Here is a 23,934-nt window from a genome sequence, read left to right on the forward strand (position 1 = left end):
CGTGTCTTAGACTAAAAATGATAAGCAGGTAATTTCCTGAGGATGATAAGTAGTTAATTTTCGACACAAAATGATAAGCAAAACTTTTGACATGCAGACACGGTCGAAGTCCAGACTCACTAATGCATTCTATCGACTTATCAGTTAGACACACTAATGCAGACCTGGTTCGCTAAGACCACCGCTCTGATACCAACTGAAAGGACCCGTTCATATACATTATAAACGATTCACAATAGTTGATTACATTGCGAGGTATTTGACCTCTATATGATACATTTTACAAACATTGCATTCGTTTTTAAAAGACAAACTTTCTTTACATCGAAAATTGACAGGCATGCATACCATTTCATAATATCCACTATCCAACTATAAATTGATTTAATAATAATCTTTGATGAACTCAATGACTCGAATGCAACGTTCTTCGAAATATGCTATGAAAGACTCCAAGTAATATCTTTAAAATGAGCAAAATGCACAGCGGAAGATTTCTTTAACACCTGAGAATAAACATGCTTTAAAGTGTTAACTAAAAGGTTGGTGAGTTCATTAGTTTATCATAATCATTTATTTCCATCATTTTAATAGACCACAAGAATTTCATTTCCAGTTCTCATAAATATACGTCCCATGCATAGAGACAAAAATAATCATTCATATGGCGAACACCTGGTAACCGACATTAACTAGATACATATAAGAATATCCCCTATCATTCCGGGATCCTCCTTCGGACATGATATAAATTTCAAAGTACTAAAGCATCCGGTACTTTGGATGGGGTTTGTTAGGCCCAATAGATCTATCTTTAGGATTCGCGTCAATTAGGGTGTATGTTCCCTAATTCTTAGATTACCAGACTTTAATAAAAAGGGGCATATTCGATTTCGATAATTCAACTATAGAATGTAGTTTCAATTAATTGTGTCTATTTCGTCAAACATTTATAAAAGCGCATGTATTCTCAGTCCCAAAAATATAAAGGGTAAAAAGGCAAATGAAACTCACCATACTGTATTTCGTAGTAAAAATACATATAACATCATTGAACAAGTGCAAGGTTGGCCTCGGATTCACGAACCTAAATTAATTATATATATTTATGTGTTACCACAATCCTAATGCTCGAGACTAATATGCAAAAGTCAACAAAAGTAAATTTGACTCAAAATAATTTCCAAAAATCTATACATAATTAATATATAGTTTAAATATCGTCGTTTTAAATTTTTAAATATTTTTAAAAGATTTATTAGAGTAAATAATATAATTTATTTATTAATAAATAAAGTTTTATATTAAATTTATATAATAAAATATACTTTTATATATATTAAGTAATAAAATTTATAGGGTTCATTTAATATCATAAAGATAATATGATAGGTATTATTAAAGTAAGTTATTACACGTAGTAAAATATGTTTGTATCACATATTTATTTGGTAAAATAATATCTATAATGATAGTAAGTAAAAGTTGTATTATTTTGTAATAATAATTATTATTATAAAAATATCAATATTTATAATTACTAAGATGACATTATGATAAAACGATAATTCTAATTATGATAACTTTAATATTTAAGATAATTTTTAATATTATCTTTAAAATAATAATTCTATTTAAAATAATAATAATAATGATATTTTATAGTAACAATGACATTTCTATTAAAATGATAATTTTTGTTAAAATGATAGTTTTAATACTAACGATACTTTTAATAATAATAGTAATGATAAAAATAATAAGAACGATAATTTTATCTAAATCAATATCTTATAATATTTTAATTTCATCATGATACTCTTACTCATTATTTCCTAATCGTTTCGTTTAATAGCTTTTAATCGTCTTTTATATCGTGTTCATAATAATGATAATAATAGTAATCAAAATAATTAGGTGTTACAAATATTTGTTTTAATTACACTAATATTAATAATGATAGTTACTATAACATTATTAACGATAATACTAATAATTATCTTATTGATAATATAGTAATAATAATAATAACAATAACAATAACCATTTTTAAATAATGATATATATATTAATAATGATAATAATAATAATACTAATACTAATAATAATAATAATAATAATAATAATAATAATAATAATAATAATAATAATAATAATAATAATAATAATAATAATAATAATAATAATAATAATAATAATAATAATAATAATAATTGGATAATAATAACAATACTAATTATAACTTTAACGATAATAACGATAGTAATAATAGCAATTTTTAATGATAAATCCCTTTTATTGATAAAGATAATAATAATGATAATGATAAGATAAAACTAGAACGACGATAAAAACGACGATAATAATAATCATTTTTAATAAAAATATCGAAAATTCAATTGATTATAACTTCTAATCCGTTCATCGAAACCATTCGATATCTAAAGGAAAAGTTCTTAATTTTTCGCTAGCTTTCCAAGGACATGCATATCTTATACCTTATCTGAAATGTCCCGTTCTTATTGATTAAAAACGTTCCATATTAATTGATTTCGTTGCGAGGTTTTGACCTCTATATGAGACGTTTTTCAAAGACTGCATTCATTTTTAAAACAAACCATAACCTTTATTCCATAGATAAAGGTTTTAAAAAGCTTTACGTAGATTATCAAACAATGATAATCTAAAATATCCTGTTTACACACGACCATTACATAATGGTTTACAATACAAATATGTTACAACAAAATAAGTTTCTTGAATGCAGTTTTTACACAATATCATACAAGCATGGACTCCAAATCTCGTTCTTATTTAAGTATGCGACAGCGGAAGCTCTTAATAATCACCTGAGAATAAACATGCTTAAAATGTCAACAAAAATGTTGGTGAGTTATAGGTTTAACCTATATATATCAAATCATAATAATAGACCACAAGATTTCATATTTCAATACACATCCCATACATAGAGATAAAAATCATTCATATGGTGAACACCTGATAACCGACATTAACAAGATGCATATATAAGAATATCCCCATCATTCCGGGACACCCTTCGGATATGATATAAATTTCGAAGTACTAAAGCATCCGGTACTTTGGATGGGGTTTGTTAGGCCCAATAGATCTATCTTTAGGATTCGCGTCAATTAGGGTGTCTGTTCCCAAATTCTTAGATTACCAGACTTAATAAAAAGGGGCATATTCGATTTCGATAATTCAACCATAGAATGTAGTTTCACGTACTTGGGTCTATTTTGTAAATCATTTATAAAACCTGCATGTATTCTCATCCCAAAAATATTAGATTTTAAAAGTGGGACTATAACTCACTTTCACATATTTTTACTTCGTCGGGAAGTAAGACTTGGCCACTGGTTGATTCACGAACCTATAACAATATATACATATATATCAAAGTATGTTCAAAATATATTTACAACACTTTTAATATATTTTGATGTTTTAAGTTTATTAAGTCAGCTGTCCTCATTAGTAACCTACAACTAGTTGTCCACAGTTAGATGTACAGAAATAAATCGATAAATATTATCTTGAATCAATCCACGACCCAGTGTATACGTATCTCAGTATTGATCACAACTCAAACTATATATATTTTGGAATCAACCTCAACCCTGTATAGCTAACTCCAACATTCACATATAGAGTGTCTATGGTTGTTCCGAAATATATATAGATGTGTCGACATGATAGGTCGAAACATTGTATACATGTCTATGGTATCTCAAGATTACATAATATACAATACAAGTTGATTAAGTTATGGTTGGAATAGATTTGTTACCAATTTTCACGTAGCTAAAATGAGAAAAATTATCCAATCTTGTTTTACCCATAACTTCTTCATTTTAAATCCGTTTTGAGTGAATCAAATTGCTATGGTTTCATATTGAACTCTATTTTATGAATCTAAACAGAAAAAGTATAGGTTTATAGTCAGAAAAATAAGTTACAAGTCGTTTTTGTAAAGGTAGTCATTTCAGTCGAAAGAACGACGTCTAGATGACCATTTTAGAAAACATACTTCCACTTTGAGTTTAACCATAATTTTTGGATATAGTTTCATGTTCATAATAAAAATCATTTTCTCAGAATAACAACTTTTAAATCAAATTTTATCATAGTTTTTAATTAACTAACCCAAAACAGCCCGCGGTGTTACTACGACGGCGTAAATCTGGTTTTACGGTATTTTTCGTGTTTCCAGGTTTTAAATCATTAAGTTAGCATATCATATAGATATAGAACATGTGTTTAGTTGATTTTAAAAGTCAAGTTAGAAGGATTAACTTTTGTTTGCGAACAAGTTTAGAATTAACTAAACTGTGTTCTAGTGATTACAAGTTTAAACCTTCGAATAAGATAGCTTTATATGTATGAATCGAATTATGTTATGAACATCATTACTACCTTAAGTTCCTTGGATAAACCTACTGGAAAAGAGAAAAATGGATCTAGCTTCAACGGATCCTTGGATGGCTCGAAGTTCTTGAAGCAGAATCATGACACGAAAACAAGTTCAAGTAAGATCATCACTTGAAATAAGATTGTTATAGTTATAGAAATTGAACCAAAGTTTGAATATGATTATTACCTTGTATTAGAATGATAACCTACTGTAATAAACAAAGATTTCTTGAGGTTGGATGATCACCTTACAAGATTGGAAGTGAGCTAGCAAACTTGAAAGTATTCTTGATTTTATGTAACTAGAACTTGTAGAATATATGAAGAACACTTAGAACTTGAAGATAGAACTTGAGAGAGATCAATTAGATGAAGAAAATTGAAGAATGAAAGTGTTTGTAGGTGTTTTTGGTCGTTGGTGTATGGATTAGATATAAAGGATATGTAATTTTGTTTTCATGTAAATAAGTCATGAATGATTACTCATATTTTTGTAATTTTATGAGATATTTCATGCTAGTTGCCAAATGATGGTTCCCACATGTGTTAGGTGACTCACATGAGCTGCTAAGAGCTGATCATTGGAGTGTATATACCAATAGTACATACATCTAAAAGCTGTGTATTGTACGAGTACGAATACGGGTGCATACGAGTAGAATTGTTGATGAAACTGAACGAGGATGTAATTGTAAGCATTTTTGTTAAGTAGAAGTATTTTGATAAGTGTATTGAAGTCTTTCAAAAGTGTATAAATACATATTAAAACACTACATGTATATACATTTTAACTGAGTCATTAAGTCATCGTTAGTCGTTACATGTAAGTGTTGTTTTGAAACCTTTAGGTTAACGATCTTGTTAAATGTTGTTAACCCAATGTTTATAATATCAAATGAGATTTTAAATTATTATATTATCATGATATTATCATGTATGAATATCTCTTAATATGATATATATACATTAAATGTCTTTACAACGATAATCGTTACATATATGTCTCGTTTAAAAATCATTAAGTTAGTAGTCTTGTTTTTACATATGTAGTTCATTATTAATATACTTAATGATATGTTTACTTATCATAGTATAATGTTAACTATATATATATATATATATATATATATATATATATATATATATATATATATATATATATATATCCATATATATGTCATCATATAGTTTTTACAAGTTTTAACGTTCGTGAATCACCGGTCAACTTGGGTGGTCAATTATCTATATGAAACATATTTCAATTAATCAAGTCTTAACAAGTTTGATTGCTTAACATGTTGGAAACATTTAATCATGTAAATATCAATCTCAATTAATATATATAAACATGGAAAAGTTCGGGTCACTACAGTACCTACCCGTTAAATAAATTTCGTCCCGAAATTTTAAGCTGTTGAAGGTGTTGACGAATCTTCTGGAAATAGATGCGGGTATTTCTTCTTCATCTGATCTTCACGCTCCCAGGTGAACTCGGGTCCTCTACGAGCATTCCATCGAACCTTGACAATTGGTATCTTGTTTTGCTTAAGTCTTTTAACCTCACGATCCATTATTTCAACGGGTTCTTCGATGAATTGAAGTTTTTCGTTGATTTGGATTTCATCTAACGGAATAGTGAGATCTTCTTTAGCAAAACATTTCTTCAAATTCGAGACGTGGAAAGTGTTATGTACAGCCGCAAGTTGTTGAGGTAACTCAAGTCGGTAAGCTACTGGTCCAAAACGATCAATAATCTTGAATGGTCCAATATACCTTGGATTTAATTTCCCTCGTTTACCAAATCGAACAACGCCTTTCCAAGGTGCAACTTTAAGCATGACCATCTCTCCAATTTCAAATTCTATATCTTTTCTTTTAATGTCAACGTAGCTCTTTTGTCGACTTTGGGTGGTTTTCAACCGTTGTTGAATTTGGATGATCTTTTCGGTAGTTTCTTGTATAATCTCCGGACTCGTAATCTGTCTATCCCCCACTTCACTCCAACAAATCGGAGACCTGCACTTTCTACCATAAAGTGATTCAAACGGCGCCATCTCAATGCTTGAATGGTAGCTGTTGTTGTAGGAAAATTCTGCTAATGGTAGATGTCGATCCCAACTGTTTTCGAAATCAATAACACATGCTCGTAGCATGTCTTCAAGCGTTTGTATCGTCCTTTCGCTCTGCCCATCAGTTTGTGGATGATAGGCAGTACTCATGTCTAGACGAGTTCCTAATGCTTGCTGTAATGTCTGCCAGAATCTTGAAATAAATCTGCCATCCCTATCAGAGATAATAGAGATTGGTATTCCATGTCTGGAGACGACTTCCTTCAAATACAGTCGTGCTAACTTCTCCATCTTGTCATCTTCTCTTATTGGCAGGAAGTGTGCTGATTTGGTGAGACGATCAACTATTACCCAAATAGTATCAAAACCACTTGCAGTCCTTGGAAATTTAGTGATGAAATCCATGGTAATGTTTTCCCATTTCCATTTCGGGATTTCGGGTTGTTGAAGTAGACCTGATGGTTTCTGATGCTCAGCTTTGACCTTAGAACACGTCAAACATTCTCCTACGTATTTAGCAACATCGGCTTTCATACCCGGCCACCAAAAATGTTTCTTGAGATCCTTGTACATCTTCCCCGTTCCAGGATGTATTGAGTATCTGGTTTTATGAGCTTCTCTAAGTACCATTTCTCTCATATCTCCAAATTTTGGTACCCAAATCCTTTCAGCCCTATACCGGGTTCCGTCTTCCAGAATATTAAGATGCTTCTCCGATCCTTTGGGTATTTCATCCTTTAAATTTCCCTTTTTTAAAACTCCTTGTTGCGCCTCCTTTATTTGAGTAGTAAAGTTATTATGAATCATTATATTCATAGATTTTACTCGAATGGGTTCTCTGTCCTTCCTGCTCAAGGCATCGGCTACCACATTTGCCTTCCCCGGGTGGTAACGAATCTCAAAGTCGTAATCATTCAATAATTCAATCCACCTACGCTGCCTCATATTCAGTTGTTTCTGATTAAATATGTGTTGAAGACTTTTGTGGTCGGTATATATAATACTTTTGACCCCATATAAGTAGTGCCTCCAAGTCTTTAATGCAAAAACAACCGCGCCAAATTCCAAATCATGCGTCGTATAATTTTGTTCGTGAATCTTCAATTGTCTAGACGCATAAGAAATCACCTTCGTTCGTTGCATTAATACACAACCGAGACCTTGCTTTGATGCGTCACAATAAATCACAAAATCATCATTCCCTTCAGGCAATGACAATATAGGTGCCGTAGTTAGCTTTTTCTTCAATAACTGAAACGCTTTCTCTTGTTCATCATTCTATTCAAATTTCTTCCCTTTATGCGTTAATGCAGTCAAGGGTTTTGCTATTCTGGAAAAGTCTTGGATGAACCTTCTGTAGTAACCAGCTAGTCCTAAAAACTGGCGTATGTGTTTCGGAGTTTTCGGGGTTTCCCACTTTTCAAGAGTTTCTATCTTTGCCGGATCCACCTTAATACCTTCTTTGTTCACTATGTGACCGAGGAATTGAACTTCTTCCAACCAAAATGCACACTTTGAAAACTTAGCGTACAATTCTTCCTTCCTCAATACTTCTAACACCTTTCTCAAATGTTCACCGTGTTCTTGGTCATTCTTTGAGTAAATAAGTATGTCATCAATGAAAACAATGACAAACTTGTCAAGGTATGGTCCACACACTCGGTTCATAAGGTCCATGAACACAGCTGGTGCATTAGTTAAACCAAACGGCATGACCATAAACTCGTAATGACCGTAACGTGTTCTGAAAGCAGTCTTTGGAATATCATCTTCTTTCACCCGCATTTGATGATACCCGGAACGTAAGTCAATCTTTGAATAAACAGACGAGCCTTGTAGTTGATCAAATAAGTCATTGATTCTCGGTAGTGGGTAGCGGTTCTTGATGGTAAGTTTGTTCAACTCTCGGTAGTCGATACACAACCTGAATGTACCATCTTTTTTCTTGACAAACAAAACAGGAGCTCCCCTCGGTGATGTGCTTGGTCGAATGAAACCACGCTCTAAAAGTTCTTGTAATTGGCTTTGCAGTTCTTTCATCTCGCTGGGTGCGAGTCTGTAAGGAGCACGAGCTATTGTTGCAGCTCCTGGTACAAGATCTATTTGAAATTCAACGGATCGATGTGGGGGTAATCCCGGTAATTCTTTCGGAAATACATCGGGAAATTCTTTTGCAATGGGAACATTATTGATGCTCTTTTCTTCAGTTTGTACTTTCTCGACGTGTGCTAGAACAGCATAGCAACCTTTTCTTATTAGTTTTTGTGCCTTTAAATTACTAATAAGATGTAGCTTCGTGTTGGCCTTTTCTCCGTACACCATTAAGGGTTTTCCTTTTTCTCGTATAATGCGAATTGCATTTTTGTAACAAACGATCTCTGCTTTCACTTCTTTCAGCCAGTCCATACCGATTATCACATCAAAATTCCCTAACTCTACTGGTATCAAATCAATCTTAAATGTTTCGCTAACCAGTTTAATTTCTCGATTCCGACATATATTATCTGCTGAAATTAATTTACAATTTGCTAATTCGAGTAAAAATTTACTATCCAAAGGCGTCAATGGACAACTTAATTTAGCACAAAAATCTCTACTCATATAGCTTCTATCCGCACCCGAATCAAATAAAACGTAAGCAGATTTATTGTCAATAAGAAACGTACCCGTAACAAGCTCCGGGTCTTCCTGTGCCTCTGCCGCATTAATATTGAAAACTCTTCCGCGGCCTTGTCCATTCGTGTTCTCCTGGTTCGGGCAATTTCTAATAATGTGGCCCGGTTTTCCACATTTATAACAAACTACATTGGCATAACTTGCTCCGACACTACATGCTCCGCCATTACTCGTTCCGACACCATTTGTTCCTTTCGTTCTATTAACCCCTGGTCCGTAGACCTCACACTTTGTCGCGCTATGACCATTTCTTTTACACTTGTTGCAAAATTTGGTGCAGAAACCCGAGTGATACTTTTCACACATTTGGCATAGCTGCTTCTGATTGTTGTTGTTGTTGCGGTTATTATTGTTGTTAGGATGATTGTTGTAGTTGCTGTTGTTGTTGTTGTTGTTGTTGTTGGGCCGTTTGTTGTAGTTGCGATTGATGTTGCGATTGTTGGGATAATTGTTGCGATTATTGTTGTAATTGCTGTTGTTGTTGTATTGGTGATTCTTATCACCGTTTTCCTCCCACTTTCTTTTGACTTGCTTCACATTGGCCTCTTCAGCAGTCTGTTCTTTAATTCTTTCTTCAATCTGGTTCACTAGTTTGTGAGCCATTCTACATGCCTGTTGTATGGAGGCGGGCTCGTGTGAACTTATATCTTCTTGGATTCTTTCCGGTAATCCTTTCACAAACGCGTCGATCTTCTCTTCCTCATCTTCGAATGCTCCCGGACACAATAGGCACAATTCTGTGAATCGTCTTTCGTACGTGGTAATATCAAATCCTTGGGTTCGTAACCCTCTAAGTTCTGTCTTGAGCTTATTGACCTCGGTTGTGGGACGGTACTTCTCGTTCATCAAGTGCTTGAATGCTGACTACGGTAGTGCGTACGCATCGTCTTGTCCCACTTGCTCTAGATAGGTATTCCACCATGTTAACGCAGAACCTGTGAAGGTATGCGTAGCGTACTTCACTTTGTCCTCTTCAGTACACTTACTTATGGCAAACACCGATTCAACCTTCTCGATCCACCGTTTCAATCCGATCGGTCCTTCGGTTCCATCAAATTCCAAAGGTTTGCAGGCAGTGAATTCTTTGTAGGTGCATCCTACACAATTTCCTGTACTGCTAGATCCAAGGTTATTGTTGGTATGTAGCGCAGCCTGTACTGCGGCTATGTTTGAAGCTAGAAAGGTACGGAATTCCTCTTCATTCATATTCACGGTGTGTCGAGTAGTCGGTGCCATTTCCTTCAAAATAGTCAAATGGAACAAGTTAATCATACAGAATATTAAGAGTAGTTAATAGTATTTTGTAGCATAATATGAACTCATTTATAAAAGCTTTTTCTTCATATTAGCATTTTATAAGTTTAAATTCGGGTAGTACCTACCCGTTAAGTTCATACTTAGTAGCTAATATACAATTCAACTACTACAATTCTATATGAAAAACTGATTATAATAATATTTCACGTTCAAACTTTTACACAATATTTTACAAACTTACAATACCGCTTATTTTACATATAGCATGAAATATAGCACACAATAAATTTGATACAAGATGGTTGTGAAGATAATTCTAGCTAGTACACAAGTCGTTCAGCAAAGGCAATAAAGACACGTAATTCATACGTCCAGAAATAAGTCATGCATTCTGGTTTTACTAGGATTACTTCCCATCCTTGGTCTTGGGGAACATAACCGTTATGGCCGTTGATAAGACAGCGTGTTGTAACGTCGTCAAAGGGACGAGGGTTACGTAATGTCCAACAGTCCCGTAACAATCTAAAAACCTCATTTCTTACCCCAATTACTGACTCCGTCACTTGTGGAAACGTTTTGTTTAATAGTTGTAGCCCTATGTTCTTGTTCTCACTTTGGTGAAAAGCGAACATTACTAATCCGTAAGCATAACATGCTTCTTTATGTTGCATGTTAGCCGCTTTTTCTAAATCACGAAGTCCAATATTCGGATATATTGAGTCAAAATAATTTCTTAACCCATTGCGTAAAATAGCATTTGGGTTCCCCGCAATATATGCGTCAAAGTAAACACATCGTAACTTATGGATTTCCCAATGTGATATCCCCCATCTTTCGAACGAAAGCCTTTTATAAACCAAGGCATTCTTGGAACGTTCTTTGAATGTCTTACAAACTGATCTCGCCTTAAATAGTTGTGCCGAAGAATTCTGACCGACTCTAGACAAGATTTCATCAATCATGTCTCCGGGTAGGTCTCTTAAAATATTGGGTTGTCTATCCATTTTGTGTTTTTATACTGTAAAATAGACAAGAGTTAGATTCATAAAAAAAATACTTATTAATACAAGCAATTTTTACATATATCATAAAGCATAAGCACACTATATTACATATATTACACCACACGAATACAACTATCTTATTCCGACTCGCTTGTTTCTTCTTCTTCGGTTTTGGTTCGTTTTGCTAAGTTTCTAGAGATATATGATGTTCCCCTAATACGAGCCTTCGTTTTCCACATTGGTTTAGAAAAACCTGGTGGTTTAGAGGTTCCCAGGTCATTGTTACAACTTAAGGACTTCGGGGGTTGACGATACATATAAATTTCATCGGGGTTGGAATTAGATTTCTCTATTTTTATGCCCTTTCCCTTATTATTTTCTTTTGCCTTTTTAAATTCAGTTGGGGTAATTTCTATAACATCATCGGAATTCTCGTCGGAATCTGATTCATCGGAGAATTGGTAATCCTCCCAATATTTTGCTTCCTTGGCGGAAACACCATTGACCATAATTAACCTTGGTCGGTTGGTTGAGGATTTTCTTTTACTTAACCGTTTTATTATTTCCCCCACCAGTTCTATTTCTTCATCCGGTTCCGATTCTTCTTCCGGTTCCGTTTCTTCTTCCGGTTCCGACTCTTCTTCCGGTTCCTCTTCGGGAACTTGTGAATCAGTCCACGAATCATTCCAATTTACATTTGACTCTTCATTATTATTAGGTGAGTCAATGGGACTTGTTCTAGAGGTAGACATCTATCACATAATATCAAACGCGTTAAGAGATTAATATATCACATAATATTCACATGTTAAAAATATATAGTTTCCAACAAAATTTGTTAAGCAATCATTTTTCAAGTAAACACGGTCGAAGTCCAGACTCACTAATGCATCCTAACAAACTCGATAAGACACACTAATGCAAAATTCTGGTTCTCTAAGACCAACGCTCGGATACCAACTGAAAGGTCCCGTTCTTATTGATTAAAAACGTTCCATATTAATTGATTTCGTTGCGAGGTTTTGACCTCTATATGAGACGTTTTTCAAAGACTGCATTCATTTTTAAAACAAACCATAACCTTTATTTCATAGATAAAGGTTTTAAAAAGCTTTACGTAGATTATCAAACAATGATAATCTAAAATATCCTGTTTACACACGACCATTACATAATGGTTTACAATACAAATATGTTACAACAAAATAAGTTTCTTGAATGCAGTTTTTACACAATATCATACAAGCATGGACTTCAAATCTCGTCCTTATTTAAGTATGCGACAGCGGAAGCTCTTAATAATCACCTGAGAATAAACATGCTTAAAATGTCAACAAAAATGTTGGTGAGTTATAGGTTTAACCTCTATATATCAAATCATAATAATAGACCACAAGATTTCATATTTCAATACACATCCCATACATAGAGATAAAAATCATTCATATGGTGAACACCTGGTAATCGACATTAACAAGATGCATATATAAGAATATACCCATCATTCCGGGACACCCTTCGAATATGATATAAATTTCGAAGTACTAAAGCATCCGGTACTTTGGATGGGGTTTGTTAGGCCCAATAGATCTATCTTTAGGATTCGCGTCAATTAGGGTGTCTGTTCCCAAATTCGTAGATTACCAGACTTAATAAAAAGGGGCATATTCGATTTCGATATTTCAACCATAGAATGTAGTTTCACGTACTTGTGTCTATTTTGTAAATTATTTATAAAACCTGCATGTATTCTCATCCCAAAAATATTAGATTTTAAAAGTGGGACTATAACTCACTTTCACAGATTTTTACTTCTTCGGGAAGTAAGACTTGGCCACTGGTTGATTCACGAACCTATAACAATATATACATATATATCAAAGTATGTTCAAAATATATTTACAACACTTTTAATATATTTTGATGTTTTAAGTTTATTAAGTCAGCTGTCCTCATTAGTAACCTACAACTAGTTGTCCACAGTTAGATGTACAGAAATAAATCGATAAATATTATCTTGAATCAATCCACGACCCAGTGTATACGTATCTCAGTATTGATCACAACTCAAACTATATATATTTTGGAATCAACCTCAACCCTGTATAGCTAACTCCAACATTCACATATAGAGTTTCTATGGTTGTTCCGAAATATATATAGATGTGTCGACATGATAGGTCGAAACATTGTATACGTGTCTATGGTATCTCAAGATTACATAATATGCAATACAAGTTGATTAAGTTATGGTTGGAATAGATTTGTTACCAATTTTCACGTAGCTAAAATGAGAAAAATTATCCAATCTTGTTTTACCCATAACTTCTTCATTTTAAATCCGTTTTGAGTGAATCAAATTGCTATGGTTTCATATTGAACTCTATTTTATGAATCTAAACAGAAAATGTATAGGTTTATAGTCGGAAAAATAAGTTACAAGTCGTTTTTGTAAAGGTAGTCATTTCAGTCGAAAGAACGACGTCTAGATGACCATTTTAGAAAACATACTTCCACTTTGAGTTTAACCATAATTTTTGGATATAGTTTCATGTTCATAATAAAAATTATTTTCTCAGAATAACAACTTTTAAATCAAAGTTTATCATAGTTTTTAATTAACTAACCCAAAACAGCCCGCGGTGTTACTACGACGGCGTAAATCCGGTTTTACGGTGTTTTTCGTGTTTCCAGGTTTTAAATCATTAAGTTAGCATATCATATAGATATAGAACATGTATTTAGTTGATTTTAAAAGTCAAGTTAGAAGGATTAACTTTTGTTTGCGAACAAGTTTAGAATTAACTAAACTATGTTCTAGTGATTACAAGTTTAAACCTTCGAATAAGATAGCTTTATATGTATGAATCGAATTATGTTATGAACATCATTACTACCTTAAGTTCCTTGGATAAACCTACTGGAAAAGAGAAAAATGGATCTAGCTTCAACGGATCCTTGGATGGCTCGAAGTTCTTGAAGCAGAATCATGACACGAAAACAAGTTCAAGTAAGATCATCACTTGAAATAAGATTGTTATAATTATAGAAATTGAACCAAAGTTTGAATATGATTATTACCTTGTATTAGAATGATAACCTACTGTAAGAAACAAAGATTTCTTGAGGTTGGATGATCACCTTACAAGATTGGAAGTGAGCTAGCAAACTTGAAAGTATTCTTGATTTTATGTAACTAGAACTTGTAGAATATATGAAGAACACTTAGAACTTGAAGATAGAACTTGAGAGAGATCAATTAGATGAAGAAAATTGAAGAATTAAAGTGTTTGTAGGTGTTTTTGGTCGTTGGTGTATGGATTAGATATAAAGGATATGTAATTTTGTTTTCATGTAAATAAGTCATGAATGATTACTCATATTTTTGTAATTTTATGAGATATTTCATGCTAGTTGCCAAATGATGGTTCCCACATGTGTTAGGTGACTCACATGGGCTGCTAAGAGCTGATCATTGGAGTGTATATACCAATAGTACATACATCTAAAAGCTGTGTATTGTACGAGTACGAATACGGGTGCATACGAGTAGAATTGTTGATGAAACTGAACGAGGATGTAATTGTAAGCATTTTTATTAAGTAGAAGTATTTTGATAAGTGTATTGAAGTCTTTCAAAAGTGTATAAATACATATTAAAACACTACATGTATATACATTTTAACTGAGTCGTTAAGTCATCGTTAGTCGTTACATGTAAGTGTTGTTTTGAAACCTTTAGGTTAACGATCTTGTTAAATGTTGTTAACCCAATGTTTATAACATCAAATGAGATTTTAAATTATTATATTATCATGATATTATCATGTATGAATATCTCTTAATATGATATATATACATTAAATGTCTTTACAACGATAATCGTTACATATATGTCTCGTTTAAAAATCATTAAGTTAGTAGTCTTGTTTTTACATATGTAGTTCATTGTTAATATACTTAATGATATGTTTACTTATCATAGTATCATGTTAACTATATATATATCCATATATATGTCATCATATAGTTTTTACAAGTTTTAACGTTCGTGAATCACCGGTCAACTTGGGTGGTCAATTGTCTATATGAAACATATTTCAATTAATCAAGTCTTAACAAGTTTGATTGCTTAACATGTTGAAAACATTTAATCATGTAAATATCAATCTCAATTAATATATATAAACATGGAAAAGTTCGGGTCACTACATTATCTCAACCGCAAGTGTAACTAATTCAAGATTCAACCTAACCTGTCTAAGGGCAATATCAAAAGTACAAGCGTGCATAATCCTAAATACTCGAGCACTAGTCAGGGATACACTATTAGTATGTAAAAGTTAAATTATGAGTACTCACGTACCAATATTGAGATTCAATATTGCAGAAAAGGTACGTAGACGCAACGGAAATGATAAACACTATATTGACCTCACGAGCATACCCATGAACCATACTCAATCACCTCCATAGCTATAACCCATAATTTCCTTAATCCTATCCTACTCGAAAAACAATTTCGAAATCACTCGGACAGCACTCCGTCGTAATATTTTATGTATACTAATAATATCTTGAAATAATACGGAGTAAATATATATATATGTAAATCGATTGAGAGAGTTTAGAGAAAAATATTTTCAAGTTTCTATGAAATAATGAAACCTATTGAATTCTATTTATAATAGATTTTTGAATTATTAAAGTGAATTATTAAAGTATGAATTATTAAAGTGAATTATTAAAGTATGAATTATTAAAGTGAATTATTAAAGTATGAATTATTAAAGTGAATTATTAAAGTTAAAGTAAAGTAAAAATAAAGTAAAGGTAAAGTTTAAGTATAGTAAAAGTATAAAACTATGTACGTATAATACGCGTATAAATATTTATAATATTAATTTAAATTGTTATATATATTTAATAAAATAAAATATAAATATCGTTATCTTTATCATACTAGTTAAGTAATGAGTTGTCAAAAGTGGTTCAAGATATTTATAAAAGTTATATACGTTTTAATAATAAAGTTCTTTTTAAACTGAAAACGTTTTTGTACGTTTGAAACTAAATAGATCAATCGAGTCTTTATGAGATTCAATCTTCCACTATCCTTTGTCTAGTTCTCAATGATTGACAATTTGTTCTTATTTATAAATCACTTTACCATTTTCCGAATATTGTTAAAATGAAAAGATTTCTCAAATCAACGTGGGCCTTTCAACAGAGACTTGTAATCATAATTCAATATATCTGATAATTCAATCATTTGATCTTATCTTCTAATTCCATTGATAAACATTTTGAAACAGATACAATCATATAAAGTATTTAATCTAATATTTTGTTTACGTTTCAAGTTATAATATATATACACATATACATATATATAATCATATTCGTTTAATGGTTCGTGAATCGTTAGAACTTGGTCGAGGTTGAATGAATGTATGAACATAGTTTAAAATTCTTGAAATTTAACTTAACAAATATTGCTTATCGTGTCGGAAACATATAAAGATTAAAGTTTAAATTTGGTTGGAAATTTCCGGTGTCGGAAACATATAAAGATTAAAGTTTAAATTTGGTTGAAAATTTCCGGGTTGTCACAGTGCTAAAGGTGTTCTATACTTGTCTCAATCTAAGTATATTAAGAGAGTAGTAGAAAAGTTTAATGTTGATAAAGCAAAGGTTCATACTATGCCTTTGGGTAGCGCGATAAAGTTATCGAAGAATCACTCACCTAAAACGGAAGAAGACAAAGCGGAGATGGAAAAGGTTCCGTATAGATCGGCCGTGGGAAGTATTATGTATGCCATGGTTTGTACGAGACCGGATATAGCTCATGCATTGGGAGTTGTAAGCCGTTATATGTCTAATCCGGGGAAGGAGCATTGGGAAGCGGTCAAATGTTGCTTCGTTATTTGAAAGGTAATTCTAGTATGGGATTGTGTTTCACTAAGGGCAATGTTACACTTAGAGGTTATGCGGATGCAAATTTGGGTGGATTTGGTGATTCGGGTAAGAGTACTACGGGATATGTGTTCATGGTTGGTAAGACGGCGGTTAGTTAGATGTCTAGACTACAAAGGAGTGTTGCTCTGTCAACCACCGAGGCCGAGTATATGGCTATTGCGGAAGCTTCTAAAGAGCTTGTTTGGTTGAAGAACATCTTGTGTGAGTTGGGTAAAAGACAAGACAATTGCGTCTTATATTGTGACAACCAAAGTGCAATCAATCTCGCGAAGAATTCGGTGTTTCATAATCGTATGAAACACATTGATTTAAGGTATCATTTTGTTCGAGAACGTATTGAAGATGGTACTTTGATGTTGGAGAAAGTCCTTAGTATGAAGAATCCCGCAGATATGTTTACTAAGGTGGTGTCAATGGACAAGTTGAGGTTTTGCATAGCCTCAACGGGTCTTCTCATGAACTAATGAGAAGGTGGTGACCGACTAGGGAGATAGAGAGATGATGATTCGATTCTAACAAGAAGTGTTGAAGACCTTGTATCGAAAGTCTGCTTATCCGGCGTATGTGATAGGAGTGTGCGTGTCCCAAATGGAGTTTGGCGGTAAAGGGTGCTTTGGCGATCTTGGTTAGTTTGGTATGATGGGTTGACAAAATGTGAGTCATAGTTTTGACTATCTTCAAGTGAGAGATTGTTGGATATGAAGGATATCAAAACAAAGGAGGAGGCGCGCCGCGGCCTTGAAAGGCGCAACGCGACCTAACACATGAAACAGAGCATCAGATTGGAAAAACGTTTGTGCGAAGATTTGCCTTGGAGGCGCGGCGCGGCTAATGCCTGACGGAAAGTTTCCATATTTATGTTTTTCTTGTTCTCCAAGGTGTTTTTGGCCTATATAAGCATTCTATTGTAACCCTCAGTTGTATCTACGAATTATATCAATAAAATCTCTTTAGTTGGTCTGTGGATTAAAGTAATCGACATTCGATTACATATAACCACGTTAAATCTCGCGTCTTTAATTCTTTAATTATTGCTCTTTCGTTTGTCGATTGTGGAAGGGTAATTCTCTAGAATTACTCTATTGTTTGGGTCCTATAATCCTTACAAAAAAAAAACCCTTATTGTTTAGTAATTTTTTTTTTAGTGTGAGTTTTCTTTCTTCCAAAATCCTGAGACGGATGTCCCGTCCTGTCCTACATATATTCCGCCACTGCTTGTAAACTAATACTAATAGCTATTAGAGTAAGGCTCAAATACAAATCTCAATAACTAACCTAGTATAACATGTTAATCAAACTTTTAAAGGGGTTATGTGAGTCGGATATGGATTACTTACGCGGGTACCATTAAAATACTGATGTCTTGTAAAAAGAAAATTATCCTTCAAACCACCCGAATTATCACCTAGCGGAGATAAATTAAGGGTGCGTTTGTTTACCTCTTAATGGAATGGTTCAGCACTGAATGCTGAACCGTTCAGCATTCAGTGCGTTTGTTTCTGACCTCTGAATAACATATGGTGCTGAATGGTTCAGAATTAAGCTCTGAACCATTCAGAGCAGAAACACTCTCTTAACCATTAAGAGCCTAAATTTTCTGTAATATTGTCGTGAAATCATATCTTGATCACTTAACTAACAAGTATATTAAATTTTTTATTAATGTAACATGTTAATAAGGTAGTTTTACTCGGTTCATATCGTTCGTTCTAAATGATTATCAAATAGCTTATTTTCATTCAGAGCAAACTTTATTCAGAGGCTCTGAACCATTCAGATTATGAACCATTCAGCAATAAATCATTCAGTTTTATCAAACGCACCCTAACTTTTAGGTAACACAGATTTTCTGGATATGATTATAAGCATAAACAAATGATAAAGTGACGAATAGTAACTTCAAAGAGTGTAAATTTACAAAAATAACCTTTACCGTATTTTCAAGTCTTCTCATTCCTCTTTTATTAAGACATTCATCTTTTATTAAGCCCTTTATCTAAGGTTGTATTCTCGAGTCTTTCTTTTAGCGGAAAAGAGTGGAAAAGAAAGGGGATGAGAGTGTTTTACTATCATTTCCAATCCGTCCAAATATGGGCGGAGAGTTTTGGTGACAATATATAAAGGTACTATCCTTCCTAATCATCTCCTCTCATCTTATTTCCGCTGAAATTTAAAACTCCAGAATCACTATTATTTTTTAATCTATCAATCTCCTCTCTTTTCCATCCTAAATAAATCTCGAGAATAAAGTGATGAATAGTAACTTCAGATTAAGCCCTTTATAAAAATAACCTTTATCGTATTTTTCAAGTCTTCTCATTCCTCTTTTATTAAGACATTCCTCTTTTATTAAGACTAGAAGCATTTTTCTTTACATTAACAATAAAACTGAATCTAATTTGAGTGAGTTGACCGGTTTCTTTTTGATCTTTGTACTGACATATTAAGCTTCTTCTTTTTTTTCTTTTAAACCATAGCAACGATAACAAAATACCATATGACTAACTATTGCTATATTGCTACATAGTAATAAGATCTCTGATATTTGAGCACCAAATGTTTTATAATTATCTGATCTATAAATTTCCCCTCATACTTTTCATTTATTACAAATCAACCAGATAACTTTCACTTATTACAAATCAACTATTATTATTAATAATATATTAATATAAATGTTACGGAGTACGTAGTATTATTTTGTCTTTTTTTTTTAACTTTAAGTTTTTTTTTTTTTACACATTTCAAGTTATGTCCTTTGCTTTTATTTTTTTTCCTCACTTTTCTCAATCTAATTTAGTTAACATATCCCCGCCGCAGCACGATGGCACCTCAACTCGTTATCATCTAATAGTTAAAATTTCAAAGGAGTACTATAATTCTTCGTATACTAACAGGGCAGTATTAAGTAGGAGTAAGAAATAAATAAGCAAAAGATTTGTGAAAAAAAGGACGCATTTCTTCACACATCTGTTTGGACAATTCCATTCAAGTTTCTACTTAATCCAAACTTTGGACAATGTTCCATACAAGATATAACTTATTTACTCATCGTATAAAGTTATAATAATGTCCCCATAAAGGACAACTTTTTGGGCCTTTAACCAAAGACAAGATTGGGCCCAAGTTTGTTTAATATTACCTTCTGTATCTCTTATTCGATCTACTAGAATGGGTCTAGGCCACAACTATATCAAGGTTAGTTGACATTCTATGAGTTCTACTATTTTATAGTATGATAGATATGTGGAGACAGGTACCATAACCCAAATGGTCAAATTGATTACTACCATATGAAACTGAACTCAATATCATGTCATGAAAAGTATTTGTATCACATTCAGAAACAAGTATCATTTCAAAAGGAAAGTAGCAAGTTAAATAATCAAAAGATGATGAATGAAACCACCAAACAAGTTCACCCAATAAGTATTCATCAAGTATCCACCAAAACAGCTTACCATTTTCAGATATTACAAAATTTGTTTTAGGAATCCCTTTCAACTCAATTCACAGTTTCATGAACACATACAAAGTGATATAACAAGAGTACATGTATCCCAGCTTTCTATTTACTTGCTTATAATGTTCTTTTTTGAGCTTTCTTTTTTCTTATTCTTTTAGTTACTAAAAAAACAAAAGATTGATTTATTAAGAAATATAAACACCTGGATCGAGTTTGAGCTGATGAACTTAGAAGAAGTAGTTCCAGTAGCCAATTAAGAATACTAGGCAAGAGATGTACCAATGGTCAATTGTTGCTGTTGCGACTCACGAGTTTCTCCTCATCGGTTAAAGCATGACGAAAATGACAGCGGTGGCCATATGGGCACGGGTCACCAGCAAGGACCATTCGACAGACTTCGGTTTTGTAGCGTGGATGGCGAATAACTGGACGAAGTTCTTCAATGCCATGAGCAAATTGACAGTGATCTCCATATGGGCAGTCACCAGTTTGTTGCCATTTGTTGCAGAGCTCAGTTTTGGTCATACCCTGATTGTATACTTGCAGTTCCAATGGTTGCTCCTCTTTCTTTCCACGCACATAAACCTTTTGCTAAAGATTATAAACATCACAAACATAGAGGAAACAAACAAATGTAAGGGGTGTTTGTGTAAAAAGTGTAAGGGGTGTTTGTGAAACTATGAGGTAAGGCTGGACTAAAAGAATAACTTTGATTAAGTACATTACTACTCATCACAGAACAATGATACACAAATTACAAGTTCTTAATGTCATAGCATTGTAGCAGACTAATTCTATAAAGATCAGTTAGCCAAAAGATATTGCAGGAACTACTAAATTTAATGATCTCTATTTCAGTATCTACTAGATGAAGCATAACCATTCTCAAATACAGTTAGAGCCAAAAGATATGGCTCAGTTTGGCACTAATATCTTCTTTAGTTATTACAGAGAGAAACAATATGTACTTTCTGCATAATTCGAGCCTAAGTAAATGATCTTTTTAGACCGATTTAGCCTTGCATCTATATAGAACTGCTTTGTATGTTGTTAAACAGAGGTTCAAGAATATCACCAACTCTGCTTTAATGATTGAAATAGAAACAAAAGTGTCTCATCCCAATATTTGAGATATTTACAGGAGAGATAAATGATCTAAAATCAAAATTGTCAAAGACCCTTACCAAATAAGTATCATGTCTATCATTATTGTCAGTTAATTATTAAAGCTTTTATTAAGATTAATCAGAAAACTAAACCCTTAAAGAAGTAAAGGCAACTAAGTAATCAATAGTAGTCAATTCAAGCCACAGTTTACAAACAACTTGGTAATGAGTGAAATTGTATCTTACAAATGAAGTCATCATCCTTAACAAGGAAATTTTAACCAAAATATATGAACAAGATTTATTATCTTACCATGTCAGAAGTGACTTTTTTGACCCGATCCTCAGCGCGAGCCCGAACAGTGCTTCCATCACCAACTTGAACAGGCTTCATGTATACATTAGATCTAACAGAAATACTTTTAGGCAACTTAACCCGCTCCACATCCGTTTTCTTAATCGGGTCCACATTCTCCACTCCACGTGCTGCTCGTTTATCACGTACATTCTTTCCTTTCTCTCCGATTCTGATCCTGCCAAAACGATCAATAACAGAATGATCGTTCACATTTGGATACACATGCACATTACGGTAAGAACTCGAAGCTGCTGCTTGTTGTTTCTGTTGCAAGTGAGACAATTGCTTGTTTAATTCAGAATTCGCCACTTGTAGATTTACATTCTCTTGACGCAGCGCTTCGGCTTCTTTCGCAGATAAACTGAGCTTAGTTAGGCACCAGTTACGTCGCTCGATTAAGTCTTGAAATGGTGCGAAATCTTCGACTACAATCGGTGGTAACGGTAATGGTACGGTTGTTGCATTTGGTGGTACGGCGAAGTGACGTGGAGGTGAAGTCGTAGGGAAGATTGACGAGTAAAGTTGTGAGTCGAAATCATCATACGTGGCACCATCTGGTTGGCTGAGAAACGTTGACCACTGGTTACTGTTATCGTTGCCGGTATACAGAAAATCAGAATAGCTCTGCATTTTCTTAATCAATCGATTCTGTAATAAAATCAACGATGAATGAATTAAATCAGTATAATCAACCTCAATTTACTTTAATTAACAAACACTAATCACACACAAAACACATATACATATACACGTATATATAGTTGATAATGTTATTCCTCAATTTCAGAAGTAAAATCAGAGCATGAATTACGAAACAGAAAATGAATGAATCAGATCTAGTGATTTCGCAAACAATCCAAGCAATAATTGACCTAATTACGAACGTTGATGATAAGTTAGTAACTAATTACGATAAATGCATATACAGTGTAAGCATAATCATAACAAATTATCGAATAAAATCATATAATTAACGGAATAACAACGCAAAATTAGATTATACGAGTAAGTTGATTACGTACCTGAAACGAAAACCGCGATTGAGCTTGATTATCGATTGAAGAAATAATGAAATTAAATGAATACGTTTTTGATTAATCTAGAGAGAGAAAGTCTGCGTCATTAGAGAGAGAGAGAGAGAAAGCTAAATGAGCAGGATGAACTACATGCTTCTCTTTGTGAGGGAGTTTTATTATATGTATATATCTATATCTATATAAAATATATCTATATCTATACGTATATGTAATTTTTACCTGAATCCGTTATGCATGTAACGGAATGGAACTAAACGGAATCCCGGTAATACCAAACTTGACCTCGTGAGGGTTGTAAACTTGTTATGTACGGAACTGACTGATAGGGACATTTTCGTCATTTACATCATATACATGTTGTTGGTCAGATAGTTTTCAAATGGACCCACCGACGGTTTGCTTCGCAGGAGATTTTGGAGGGAAAGTATATAACATGTTATCTTTTTTATTATATTGGTACTTTATCTATTTCTATGTATTACTATTATTAAATTGTTAATATGTTAAAATAAATTACCATTTTAAATTGCTAATATATATATTGT

The 23,934-nt window shown here is 33.0% G+C and overlaps 1 protein-coding gene across 1 annotated transcript; it reads right to left on the bottom strand.

Moving 5' to 3' along the window:
- Nucleotides 1–20,939: 20,939 nt before the first annotated feature.
- Nucleotides 20,940–22,982, bottom strand: LOC139845416 (zinc finger CCCH domain-containing protein 15-like). The gene is made up of 2 exons (XM_071835677.1): nucleotides 22,308–22,982; nucleotides 20,940–21,479 (listed from the first exon to the last, which is right to left on the bottom strand). The coding sequence occupies exons 1-2, from the start codon at nucleotides 22,980–22,982 to the stop codon at nucleotides 21,174–21,176; spliced, it is 981 nt and encodes a 326-aa protein (XP_071691778.1). The 3' UTR covers nucleotides 20,940–21,173.
- Between the last annotated feature and the right edge of the window lie 952 nt (nucleotides 22,983–23,934).

Source organism: Rutidosis leptorrhynchoides, chromosome 4 (assembly GCF_046630445.1).
Source record: "Rutidosis leptorrhynchoides isolate AG116_Rl617_1_P2 chromosome 4, CSIRO_AGI_Rlap_v1, whole genome shotgun sequence".
NCBI classification, from domain to species: Eukaryota; Viridiplantae; Streptophyta; class Magnoliopsida; order Asterales; family Asteraceae; genus Rutidosis; species Rutidosis leptorrhynchoides.